At 35.6% G+C, this 14,391-nt stretch overlaps 1 protein-coding gene across 5 annotated transcripts in view; it reads left to right on the top strand.

Moving 5' to 3' along the window:
• Positions 1–14,391, top strand: part of LOC124176298 — a 51,915-nt gene that overhangs the window by 1,100 nt on the left and 36,424 nt on the right. For all 5 annotated transcript variants that reach the window (XM_046557405.1, XM_046557406.1, XM_046557402.1 and 2 more), the window contains exons 2-4: positions 3,491–3,629; positions 6,075–6,232; positions 9,361–9,473. In XM_046557405.1, the coding sequence (XP_046413361.1) occupies positions 3,491–3,629; positions 6,075–6,232; positions 9,361–9,473 (410 nt within the window). The remainder of the gene's footprint in view (positions 1–3,490; positions 3,630–6,074; positions 6,233–9,360; positions 9,474–14,391) is intronic.

Genomic DNA, 14,391 nt, shown 5'->3' with positions numbered 1-14,391 from the left:
TAACTAAGAATAAAAAAAAGATTATTTTAAACGTGAGGCTTAACGATTAATTTATTATGGGATTTGTTGGAAATTAGTTATATTGACAAACATCATAAGCTCCTGTCTGCTAATAATATCCTTTAATATTTTCAGGTAGTGAACAATTCATCGTCGAAGTGGGTTTAGAGCAGTCAGGCATCGAAGCTTATACTAAATTTCTAAATCTGTGATCTTTGAGTATTAAGATATTTTCGCATGTATTCAATGATGGAATTCGTTTTTTTAGTATGCTCAAGGATCCAACTTTGGTGAATAGAACAAAAATCGTGTCTTACCTGGGTCAAAACATTTTGACAGCAAGGACTCTGGTTTTTTGATCAGCGCATTATTCTAATTATCCAGGCTAGTCGTAGCATCGGACAACATGTATCCAAGTGAATTTCATCAGAAAACCATCATCACCAACTTTACATCCGTTGAGACAAAATTGAAGAGCGTGATACTTTACAGTTCATGGTGTCTGAATATTCGAGCATTTTACTTTGATTGAGCCAATAGTGATAAGTTTGACACTGAACTGTTCCTGCCAATTCATTCTATCAAGGAATCACTCCGCGCATCATTGTTATCCTTGCGGTATTATTGACCAGCATTCTTTTTGAATTTTATACTATTTAATATTAATATTTTATTTCGAAGCGTAGTTTCACTCTCTTCGTCAATTCAGATAAATAGTGTTTTAAGCCTTGAATTAGATCATAGGGATAAATTTCGCTGCCAACTCAGGTCATATATATTTAGAAATAGTACATAACCTCAATTAAAAATGTCTTTGAAGTTAATCTTAGTTTAGGGTGTCATCTGACTAGCTAGTTTCAGTTATCGTGCGTATTCAAGTTTCATTGAACCCCAGCAAACTCTAAAGAATGCACTTACTTACTAGTACACTTTGCCTTGCAAATAATCACTTGGTCTACGATAGAATTTACTTACTAACTTTTTTTACTCCTAATTTGGATCAGCGAGTTATGCTGGAACTTGTCGATAGCTCAAAACCAAACTTAATTTTACATTCTTGAAGGGGTCCTATGCTGAAACAGAAAATTTGTAAATTTTTGTTGATTGCAATTATTTCTATATTTCATGTTAGCACTATCTAAAACAAAGAAATCTCATCCAGAGATTGGAGATGGAACCTGAAGTTATCCAGTGGGACATGTAAATCAAGATATTCATATTAGTCCCTGCGTCACAAAGAAGCTAATACATTATTTGAGAAAATATTTTCAAGAACTTTGTTAAAAATTAGATTTTTATTTGTTTTAAAGGAACAAGGATTACAGTCTTGACTTTGATAAGTTAATATCTTCATATCAATGTCTAGAATATCACTCTGGAACATGGATGGATGTCTTTGAAAGTAATTGTGACACTGGGAAACATTTTTAAATTCTTGATTTGTAACTTGTGTCGCAGGATATGATCTGCGTTTCTAATTTTCTACGCTTAGGATGAGATATTCTTTGTTTCAAACAGCACTAATATGAAATTTAGAAATCATATTAATAAATAATATATTATTGAATTTTTAATGTTCGTATTGGGTCCCCTTCATTTATTTAATCGAACATTGTCAAAAATTAGTAGAATAAACTGTGGTGATTATTGGGAAATTTCCAGTAGTAATAATAATAATTCATCGATCAAGATAAATATATTGATTAGAAAGCATTTGTAAATTTCATTAAACTAAATTCGCCAAAAAAGAGTTGTACTGTTCTGGTACAGATAGTAAGGTATTCAAATTTCTGAAATGGTAAATTCGAAATCTTGCATTTTCAAAATTCATAAAATCTTATATTACCCTCTGTAATTAGGAGAGAGCCAGAAAGTTATTTAGAAGATACGTCTCACGTAAAGATTTGAAATTGAAAGAAACCCGATAACCTACAACTTCTTTCGCCAACCAGCAAAAATACCAATCTTTGCACGTGTCATGAAATTGAATAGAAGGACAAGGTATCAATGAATATCAGAGATGTAATTATTGTGACTGTATTTCCTATTGATAGAAAAAAATAATTTTCTCGTGTTATTTTTTTTTTTTAGATTTTGTGTGCATATAATGTCGCTTCTAATGTAATAAATTAAAATGATCAAATAAACTGTTTTCATTCACCGGTTCGATTTTTTTCCAAGCACTAATCATTTCAATATATTTCTTATTATAATAAAATTAATCAAATTTTCAAAAAGTTTTTCGGATTTTTCGACGGTTCCTTGAAAAATCTCCTTCCTGACTCGATAATAAATGCTCCTCAAGCCTTTCCGCGCCACTACCTCAATTATTCGAGATTCTAAACTCGAAAATTCGTATCAACTATATTGCCGCAAAAAACAAAGTTTAACAGCTGAAACTCTGAGGAGAGCCTGTATGAACAGCTGACAAACGTCACCCACGCGTAGTTGAGTTTTAAGTTTCAAGATATGCTTTCGGCATGTAGCTGGGTCATTCCATGTCAATTCAACGACGTTGCAATGGTGACCCTCTTAGATTTTCATGATTTTTTAATATGTTTTTATACATATAGAAAGAAGTCCTCAGCTAAATTTTCAGCTCTTTATCTCTTTCCATTCCAGAGTTGTCGATTTTTGAAGAAATTAACGAAAAAAAATTTATGTTTCTGACAATTGAAATAACCTAATTCAATACAAAAATTTTTAAATATTTTTGATGCTCTTTCTGAAAAAGAATACAAAAATTGAAAAAAAAAATTCCTTCATGCTGTTTTGGCCATTTTTAATCGAAAAATTGGATGTTCGGTCAATGGGACACTTTGATATTATCCAAAAAAAATTACCAAATTCTACGTTAAACAACAAAATTTTTGAGCCATAATAGAAGATGGACTTTGAATAACTTCTAGTGAAAATAATTTAAAAAGCTACGTTCTGATAAGAAAAATAAATCAAAATTACCGAAAAAAATTTGTTTTTAAATCATTTTCACTAGAAGTTATTGAAAGCCCATCTTCTATTATGGCTGAAAAAATTTTTTTTTAACGTAGAATTTGGTAAATTTTTTTGGATAAAATCACAAGTGTCCCATTGAACGAAAATCCAATTTTTCGATTCAAAATGGCCAAAAAAGCATGAAGGAAATTTTGTTTTCAATTTTTGTATTTTTTTCAGAAAGAGCATTAAAAAATATTTAAAAATTTTTGTATTGAATTAGGTTATTTCAATTGTCAGAAACATAAATTTTTTTTCGTTAATTTCTTCAAAAATCGACAACTCTGGAATGGAAAGAGATAAAGAGCTGAAAATTTAGCTGAGGACTTCTTTCTATATGTATAAAAACATATTTAAAAATCATAAAAATCTAAGAGGGTCACCGTCGCAACGTCGTTGAATTGACATGGAATGACCCAGCTGCATCGGTCAATTAGACTATCGTCGTGTCGGTTGGCAGCCTATCGAATCCCAACATGTGATTACTCTGTTACAGCTGTTCCCTGGACAATGCAGATCTCTTCAGTATCGACAGTACCTTGCGTGGGAAACTCATTTTCAAGATCAATGTTTGCATGGAAGATGAAATTGCGTTAATATCCGAAATCGACTCGCAGTTGAACAACCTTGTTCAGGTACTGAAAGCAAAGGATTAAAAAAATAATAGTGATAACTGAAACCAATCTCTTGGAAAAACAAGATAAGAAATTGCGTTTAACGTTCCAAAGGCGTAACCGTGTTCTTACACCGCGAAAACCGATTTGTCAAATCTAAAACATATTGGTTGAATCAAACGCAGATGGCGACCGCGGGTCGCGAAGATAAATTTTGATTGACTTAACTAATCCTAAATCTGGTGATCAAATTTTACTTACACAGGAACGTATCAACAATTATGCGTTATACTTGAAAAGTTGTCAAGTAACCAAATAATTACTCAAGGGAAACACAACATTGTGAAATTTAAGATCAATGGTTAAAAACACAATGAAATTTGCATATTAAATATGGTAGTTGCAGCTTTTCAAACACGCTACGTATACACCAACTATTGACAACAGGTCTGCGACGAATAGTTTTCTGTATACTTTTACATGATACATATAGACTTTGGTCTACTGGTTCAAAATACAAACTCAGTTTTTACGTAACACGATGCGATTGTTTTTATTCATACATACATGCAGATATTTTGTTGAAAATCACTCTATTCAAATAATGAAATATTTTCATTAATTTCAAACGAGTCATCTATAGTAAACTCATGTTTACTTTGTCGGTGTAGTTTATTCTGTAACATCCCCACTATCCCCATTACACATATGCATAATAGTCTGAAGACGGATAATATAATTATTGTAGAACTTTTCAAGCAGCTGCGAGCGCTTTTCAGTAGGAGACGTACACTTGGGGACAGTGAATTTGAGACGGCTAATTTTTTACACTACACAGTTATGTTGGCAACAGAGAGAAACCTCCAGCGCCATAGTGGGCTGAACGCGAAACAAACTCAATCTCAATAAGTATAATATGTATAACCCATGACCGTCATGATAATGTTTTGTTGGATTGACACGTTATTTCCGACGATTCGACGGTCATGGGTTATGTTATGTTTATTGAAATTGAGTTTGTTTCGCGCTCGGCCGACTATGGCTCTGTAGGTTCCACTGTGTTGCCAACATAACAGTCTATAGTAAAAAATTAGCGGTCTCAGATTCATTGTCCCGAAGTGTATATGTATGAGATGAAGGTTGTGTTTTTTTAAAATTAAATTTCAATTAAATAACGAAAACTTCAGATTTAGATAGTTTTATTTCATATAACATGTGGTTTGTACTATTTTCCATTCGAAAACTGTGTTATCTGAATCTGCTGAATGTGAAGTGGTGTATATAATATAAACATCCTTTTATATTACGTTCAGGACTACTATCACGAATAATAACACTCCAGTAAAACAAATTTGAAATAGAAAAATTCGCAGACCTGTGTAATTAGTTGTACGCCAAAGAAAATACCTTCAATTTTTTTTTTTTTTTTACAAAAACGCTGCACTCTAAAGGGGCATTCGAACCGTGAACGCTAGCATTCCCTGCCTACTGCAGTCGCACAGTAATAACCACTACGTCAAATTATTGCTTGTAAAACTAAAGATATTTGTCTCATTCGTTTTTTATCATACACATACTCACTCACAAGTATTTACAATAATATACAAGTTTTCTCGAGATGTGCGAGTTTGTTGTCAATATTTTTATTCTTCCAAAATAATAATACGCCGTCATCAGAGAATAAAATTGAATTTTTGATTAAATCGAATATCTGATTCATGTAATCAAACAACATAATGTTGAGGCAACATGTTGATTGAATGAGTCAATATTGGAGTTGTCTTAACTGATATTCTTGACCGAGTCAATTTCAACCTTATTTGCTGAATTAGCTGATTTCAACCAATTTTAATTCATTCGAAAGTCAGACAGTTCATTCGACTTCGTTCATTACCTCCGATTCAATATATTTAGTTGATTATACACGAAAATCTTTTTCTCGGTCCAGCATTTATTTGCTTCGCAATAAATTCGAACCCTTATTGAGAAAATTTTGCATACTTAAAAAATATTAGTTCTGCTATATGTAAACAAAAATTCATAACCTCAAAAAGGATCCTTATTTTTGATAAGCCTATCTTGAGAACAACGCACATCAAAGAAAGATATCTGCGATAATAGGTCCATGGCTCAATGGGGGCAGAACACTGTAAGTTGCACTTTTGATGTAAGTTGGTATCGTACTCTTCATTAGGTGGAGGTTTTCAAGGTCATTTAAGAAGTCAAAGTTGTTTTTTCTTCAAACAGGAAAGTGTACTTTTTTTTACAGATTTGCATCTTGCATCAGAAATCAATAAACTTTCACGACTAATTGTTTTTACTACGAAATCGATTCTTCAAGATATCTCAAAATGAATAAACTCGGTGTTAGGAAGACCTCGTGACCTAGCATCTTATGACTGAAAAGCTTTTCGGTCTTCACTTCTACGTTAATTACGCATTTGCTTCTCTCATTTCCTCCGTCAGGGATTGAGGAATAAGTTCACTCTTTTGGAGGCGGCAAGAAGTGAAGTGAATATAAACGCTGAAGAGATGGAAGAACTTGTTTCCGGCTCTCCGTACAGACCTGGCTTGGACTTACTGATGAAATGGGCAATCGATAGCACCAATTACTACAGCGAGTTGTATCCTTTTAGTTGGTTGGCGTTTCTGCCCAATTTTTTGAAAAATAGCCATTTTTACAACGCATTCCCTGAGGTCTGAATCAAGATCGAAAGATCATGTTGCAGATTTGCTGCAAAATTATTTTCATGTGAAGCCACTTGTGGAAAACAAAACTCTACTTCTTGAAATCTTTTTCAGTTATTCTTGTCTGAGATCTAATTAATTTTCCTATTTCAATGGCGCTCACTTTCTGAAATTTGAAAAAATTCAGTAGAATGTGGTGTGATATGGCAATTTTTCTGAGTTCTAGCTGAAATGGAGGTTGTATAACAGTCAAAGTTATATTTCATAATAATATATATATATACAGTTATATCTCACACTCGGTAAGTACTCAGGGTGTAACCTGGACTGCCTAGGAAATTATTCGAAAACTTCCGCTGCAAAACAAAAAAAAAAAAATGTTTTCACAGATAGTTGAAACACCATTAGGAAATGGATTGATTATATTACTCTTCTGCGTACATTGATAAGTTCATCAATTATTGACACACGATTGGGGGAAAAAATGTCGAGTTTTCTTACGTTTTGATGTGTTGTGGTATGTACTAAGATGCGAAAATCCCCGGTAACTTTTAAACCTCCAGCTCTTTGCCCAGAAAAATTTGGATTTTTCATTGTAATAAATCCTTGATTGATTCTTAATGCACGACTTCATTTTACTGCTAACAAAAATAGGTAAAAGTTCCCTGCGTCTTCTCAACCGGTTTCACGTCGATCGCATGCGAAAGAGTAGCAAAAATAATACATTGAGTTACTAGTGCGGAAAGAGGGCGGTTTCGGTTCAGTGTGAAGTTTGCAGTGTGAGCCACCAGCGCGTTAAGAGTGAACAAAATTAATTGATTATTTTTCCCGATTAATCGAGTATAATCGATTATTCTTCAAACTCGATTAATCGACCGACTCGATTATTTTTCCTCACAATCGTTTTTTGTATTTTACTCCTATGAACGACGCAATACAATATCAATTTATGTGATTAGAGTGTCAATTATTATCATTGTGTTACTTATTAAGTACCTATTTGATATCTATAATAAGTGAAAAACGAATAGTTTCCCTTGAAATTGAAAAATATTTTGAATGAAACTATAAATCATCAGAAAACTTTTCCTCTATTCGGACTACGTACTCAAATATACAAAATGTTAGTTTTATATGCATCGTTTCAAAAAAATACGAAATAATCGATGAATCAACTAATTCTTATCGATTGAATCGAGTCGTGTTCGATTATTTTTAGCTCAGTAGACATCGCTAATGAGGATGTTTAAATTAACGAGTAAAATAAAAATGTACCGAGTACCAGATTTTTTCGCAATGAGAAGACGATGACAGTTCCAATATTGAAATCAGTATATTCACTAAATGTAGGAAAGTCAAAACTTCAGCCCCGAATCGTGCGTCAATAATTGGTCAGCTTGCCGATACACTTCTATATTATTTTTAAATGTGGCACTCGCTCTTACAGAATCTCCAGCTTTTGACAAAGCACAAAATTTTATCATATCTCACTAAATTTTTATGAAGTTTTCCAAATTTCAGACAATAGGCACGTTTGAAATAGTAAGTTTAACCCTTTGAAGCATACATTTTTCCTATCAGTCAAAGTCCTCGAAACTGGGTACCTAGGTTCTCGAGGTCGCTGATTTCAAAAATGGGATCAGATCTGAGAAATTTTCAAAATTCAAAAGGGCGGATCTAATATGAGCGTATAGAATTAATTTTTATGTTTTCAGTTCACTATACTGGATCCGTCATCTTAAGGGGGGGGTACACCATGCAAGCAAAAAAAAATACTGCAACTTTGCGATTTTTTTTTGAAAAAACGGATTTATTTATGAACATGCGGTCTTGAATACATTAATATATAAGTCTTTGAGAACTTTAAAAAATTTTTTTATTGTCGAAAAATTTCAAAATGGCGTCGTGACAGTTGGATCCCCAAAGCCGCTCGGAAAAATGGGGTGCGAGATTTGGTGGAGTCGTGGATAGTCCTAGAACATACAAATTACAAAAAATTAGTTGTATATTATGTTTTCTTGTCCACTACGTACCACTTTTTTGATATCTAGTCTCAAAAATTTTTTATGATTGTTTAAGTGACGATTTTTTTTTTTTCAATTTTTCGACCACGTTTTTGCGACTTCAAACGGTCAAAAAAAATTTTTCAGACTAGATATCAAAAAAGTGGTACGTAGTGGACAAGAAAACATAATATACAACTAATTTTTTGTAATTTGTGTGTTCTAGGACTATCCACGACTCCACCAAATCTCGCACCCCATTTTTCCGAGCGGCTTTGGGGATCCAACTGTCACGACGCCATTTTGAAATTTTTCGACAATAAAAAATTTTTTTAAAGTTCTCAAAGACTTATATATTAATGTATTCAAGACCGCATGTTCATAAATAAATCCGTTTTTTCAAAAAAAAATCGCAAAGTTGCAGTATTTTTTTTTGCTTGCATGGTGTACCCCCCCCCTTAAGTTTTTAAATTCTGACATCGAATTCGTTTTCAGCGGACTCGGAAACTTACGGGTAACATATTCGAAGCGAATCAATTTAATTTTTGTATTTGCAGTCTGCCATATTGGATCCGCTATTTTGAATTGTGAAATTTTGACTTCAGATTCGTTTTTAGCGACCTCAAAAACCTACGATTGCCGAGTTTTACTTTTCTAGTCATAATCACTTTGTTTATCTATAGCGCTCACTATATTCGCGGAATCATAATAATCCCTGTTAAAACTTCAATATTTACATGTCGGAAGTCCAATCATGCAAAAAAAAGACAGCCATATTCCAAAAATTGAATATAAATCTTAAATAACCGATTCAAAAAAATGTATATGAGGCGCTGTATCGCAAAGGGTTAATCGTATCTCAAATGGGATTGGTTGAAAACAGTGTTCGAAAATTATGGGTTTGTTTTTCGGCAAGTGCTTTTACGTGAAAAATGTTGCAATCAATCGGACTCCAGCCTGGTTCGATACCTCGTGAAATTCCTGCTATAGAAATGTATTTAAAAAATTGTAACTTGGTCCAATTTTTTCGGAAAATATTTTTCCTAATACGGAAAAATTAGGTATAGCTTCATAAATGCCTCGTTAAGAAGTTTGGACTGCAAGAAGGAGAAAACGATTGTGAATTTGATAAAGGCGTTTGAGCAGCACAAGAATACACAGGCCAAAATCGATGGTAGGTGAAAAATATTTAAAATCATACCTTAATTTCGGAATTTTCTTTCAAGAAAGTGGCGCGTAAATATTTTTGTGGAGATTTTTGTTTGTAAAATGACTCTTAACTGCACGTTTCCACGAAGTGTGTTTCGGATCATGATCGTTCATCGTCGAGATGATGGTTAGCTATTCGCGTGAATCGACTCAATTCCTTTCACCGTTGAATTCAGATTTATGACTATTTTTATGATAACAAAGACTATTTTGGCGAGAAAAAAAATTAAAATCCCCAAAAAATGCGTCTGGTGCAAGCATCTCACGCCAATTATATTAGAGTAGATACTATCAACAAAAACATAATTCATAACTTAGAAACCACCAAAATAATAATTCACAAATATCTATTTAGAAAAATATCTATAAAAATAATGTCAAAATTACCTTTAAGTATAAAAATATTGAATTCAATCCTTATTGCCAAATACGTGATTTCTTTGCAAAAATAAATAATCAACACGAGTAATGAAGAATGGGGGACGAAGTAAAAATACTAGAGTCTACCACTTGGCGAGCGTTTTCAGTAATAGTCCAAGAGCTGGTGACTAATTTCGACTACGGATTCGATTCAACTAGCAGTAATGCATAATAGTACCGTCTATGATAGTTATATAGGGAATGGCCAGTCTGCCTGGCTGTAGCAGGTAGACCAGGTACCGCGCAAGGTGAGAGTTGGGTAAAAATTATGTGTTCAAAAATATTATTGATTCACAATGATATTACAAACATTATAATTTCTAATCAATTATAAACAATTTATTCACCCCATAACCATTTGAGTGGGGTGACCTGGAACCAGACTATACCAATGAGTATTTTCACCATATGAAAAAAAATATTTTTGATGCACGCTGAAATTTTAATAGCGTGTTAAGTAAAATTTTTTAATAATAATTCCGAAAAGTCAGCCGTTCTCTTGGTGTTAAAAAACTGCCTGACGCGATAAAAAACATTCCATGAGCTAGAGTGAAAAGGGTTACGGGAAAGAATGAATGTGAGAGAGAGCGTTTATCTGCAGCTCCTTAGGGCCATGATATGCAGCGCTTTCATTGGCTCTGAGTGTTTACGTGGTTTGAGCAAATGTACTAACTGTACTGACGCTCATCTATCAGGCCTGAAAGTTTTGGAGTGAAAAAAAGCGCTGCATATCATGGCTCTAAGGAGCTGCAGATAAACGCTCTCTCTCACATTCGTTCTTTCCCGTAGTCTTTCTCACTCTAGCCCATGGAATGTTTTATATCGCGTCTGGCAGTTTTTTAACACCACCTAAGCGGTCTGGCTTTTTGGAATTATTATTAAAATATTTTACTTAACACGCTATTAAAATTTCAGCGCTCATCAAAAATATTTTTTTTTTCATATTGTGAAAATATTCATTGGGGTAGTCTGGTTCCACGTGATCCCACTCAAATGGTCTGGGGTAAATATATTATGTCTATAATTGACTGTAAATTATAATGTTTGTAATTTCATTGTGAATCAATAATATTTTTCAACACGTATTTTGTACCTGTCACCTTGCGCAGTAGCTGGTCCACTTGCGACAGCCAGCCAGACTGGCTATTCCCTATACAAATATCATAGACGGTACTATTACGCATTACTGCTAGTGGTATCAAATCAGTAGTCAAAATTTGTCACCAACTCTCCGACCATAAATGAAGAATGAACCTCGGCATGCCCAACATGATTAGATGCCGTTTTAGAGCAAGTAAATGTAAGATTTCGCTGCCCTGGGACCTTTGAAGAGTTCCACTCAATTAGGGAACTTAAAACTTGCTATTTTTGCTGCCGTCCATTGCCCCATGAATAAATATTAGTACCAAATGCCTTATAAGTAATCGATCAAACGAGCCCGCCGAAGGCGGGCGAAGTTCGATCGCAATTATATGAAGCGTCTCGTTCGAAGATGATTTTACTTGTAGTAACGTCAGTTGCGGCAACTTTCACAGTTTTCAGAGTTTTTTTTTTTTTTTTTGTGTGTGTGTGTGTGGTCACCCCTGACTACCCTCATATGTTTTAGAGATGAAATAAAAAAGTTTTTAAGGTATAGCTCTCATGACGATGATCCGGGGTATATGAGAATTTTGGTGTCTCTTGCGGGGTAAGGTGGGAGGATCATCTTCGAACGAGACGCTTCATATAATTGCGATCGAACTTCGCCCGCCTTCGGCGGGCTCGTTTGATCGATTAATTATATTACGCGTCTCGTTCTCGATGATTTTACTTGTAGATATTTAGCGCTGTCGTGATAGCTATTCTTTATTTTTTATTTTTGTAAGATGGTCGATACAAAGTGATTTGTTTCAGTTTGAATTGGCTTATTGTAGAATCTCGCGAAAACTTGCGAGCGTTCCGACCATCCTGCCGTTCTTCTGATTGTCCCTACATCCACGCCCTTACGTAGAGCCGCTGAAACGGCCGCGTGTCGTGTACTGTAGGCTGTGAATTGTTCTGTATTCACGCCGGCCCTTTTTAGTAAATTTTTGATCCAGTGTCCGATGGTCTGTGCCGATGCATCGTAGTGAGGCTTTTTTGTGGCGATTAACAGGGTCTTGTTGAGCGCTCCTCTCAAGTCCCTTGTATGCTCCAAATACTCTATAATCGCGGTGGCTGCACATAGTTTCGGCCTGTCTTTGAAAAGGGGGAGGAAAAATTCTGGTTGACTTTTGCCTGGCCTTGATGTTTTTATGATATCGGGAATCTTGATCGTGATTCCCGCTGTGCTTATTTCTATATTTTCTGTTTTTATCAAGGCTAATATTTGTAGCCTATGCGCCGTAACCAAAAGCCAGCAAGGTTGCGATTTTTTCTGTGTTTTCCTTGAGCGAAAGATTTTGCATTGCCGGCATTTTCTCGATGTAGTTGAGGACTGGTGCTACATCCCATGTAGTGTCGTAGCGAGGCTTTGCGGGTTTCTTCCTATAAACTCCTCGGAGAAAACGAGAGATCAGTTCGCTTTTGCCGGTTTCGTGTGATGAAATTAATGCAATCGCCGATCTGTCGGAACACAGTGTCCCATCACCCGCTCCTTCGTGATATCTTTTCGTAAGAAATTGTATTACTTGTGTACTGCCCGCCTGGTACATGTCGACTCCGTTATTTTTACTAGATTCTCTCCATCGCCGTAGAGAGCTTTGATATTGTTTCATTGTTGAAGGAGCTATCGAGCTCATCATAACCTCCACAGCCCGGGCATCTAGTCCTTTTTTCTGAAAAGCTTTCCGGATATGTTCGCTGCCTCCAGCGACAGCCTCGCAGCTAGAGGATGAGTCTTCTTCCTGCAAGGAGATAACAGCATTCCGATTTTAGAGGGAAGGATTAATGAATCCGAGACTTGTAATTCTACGAATAGCGGATACCACGCTTGAGATGGCCAGTGTGGTACAATTATGGTGCATTCGGCTTTTTCTATGATGATGTTTCGTAGGGTTTTTAAGACGAGAGAGAAAGGAGGGAAGGCATAGAGTCCTTCTTTGTCACTCCAGGGAATGGTAAATGCGTCGACTGTTTCTGTGTTCGGCTGTGGGAATCTAGAGCAGAATCTTTCACATTTTTTGTTCGCGTTTGATGCAAACAAATCGATCGAGAAGGGCCCGAATTTTGATTCTATTTTTGAGAAGAATTTATTCGAAATCTCCCACTCTGTGTCTATATTTTTAATTCTTGAGGCTCTGTCTGCCTCTACGTTTTCTCCCGACGGTATGTATGATGCAAACACCCAAAGTTGTCTCGACTCACACCATTCCCAAATGTTCCTAGCTAGCTCGCTCAGGTGGGGTAATTGTATCCCCCCCGCTCTATTGATATAAGATACAGCGGTCGTGTTATCGATACGGAGCAGTATTTCACAGTCCGACAAATTTGAAGCAAAACATTGCAATGCATAGCTCGCTGCCAGAAGCTCAAGGTAGTTTATACTATATTTTTCATGACTTTTTTCCCAACAACCGTGCGTACTTCTGTTCTCACTGTGGGCACCCCAACCCGTCAGCGAGGCGTCTGAGCTAATCTCTAGGGCGAATTTTTTCGTTCTGATCTTACTAAAGCCCTTGCTAACATTCGTTTTCCACCACACTAAATCTTCCCGAACTCTTTCGTTAATTGTTACTTTCCCTTCGTAATCAATATCGCTTGCTATCAGGGCTAAGAATTTTTTTTTTCTCTCTAGTCTTTTACAATACGTTAAACTATACGCTACTGCCGGGGTTGCGGCGTTGAGTGTACCGAGGAGACTTGCTAATTCGCGAATTTTGTGTGTGGTCTTTTCCATAAAAGGTTTGAGCATTTTGCAAATTTTTTCTTTCTTTTCCTGAGGTAATTCCAGTCTATATTCCACTGAGTCAATAATCAAACCAAGAAATCCGCAGCGCTGGGTTGGAACTAGTGTACCTTTTTTCTCGTTAATAATAAAAACCGAGCCGCTCTAAACAAGTCTTTGTTTTTGCAATGTCTTTCATACAATTTTCATATGACTGATTAATCAGTAGAATATCGTCAATATATATGACAGAAAGGATGCCTTGATTTCTTAGTTGACTGAAAACCGATCTCATAATCTTTGTGAACGTAAATGGGCTCGTATTCAGACCGAATGGGAGACATTTAAATTGAAACAATTTTCCTTGGAACGAAAATCTTAGGAATTTTCTGTGCGGTTCATAAAGAATTATTTGATAGTACGCGTCCTTCAAATCTATTTTTGCCATAAAATCATACTTCGATAGTAAGTCTTGTGAGTAGTGTATATATGAGAGTTCTAATCCAAAGATGGCGGCGCTCCCCCCTACCCCCAGCCCCCCCCCAGCCCCCCCCCCCCCTGGCTCACGGCGAACCCGCTCTCACGCCCCCCCCCGGTCATTTCCGGTGGCTATTTCCAT

This window comes from Neodiprion fabricii, chromosome 2, assembly GCF_021155785.1.
Source record: "Neodiprion fabricii isolate iyNeoFabr1 chromosome 2, iyNeoFabr1.1, whole genome shotgun sequence".
NCBI classification, from domain to species: Eukaryota; Metazoa; Arthropoda; class Insecta; order Hymenoptera; family Diprionidae; genus Neodiprion; species Neodiprion fabricii.
This window is presented reverse-complemented; position numbering and strand designations above follow the sequence as displayed.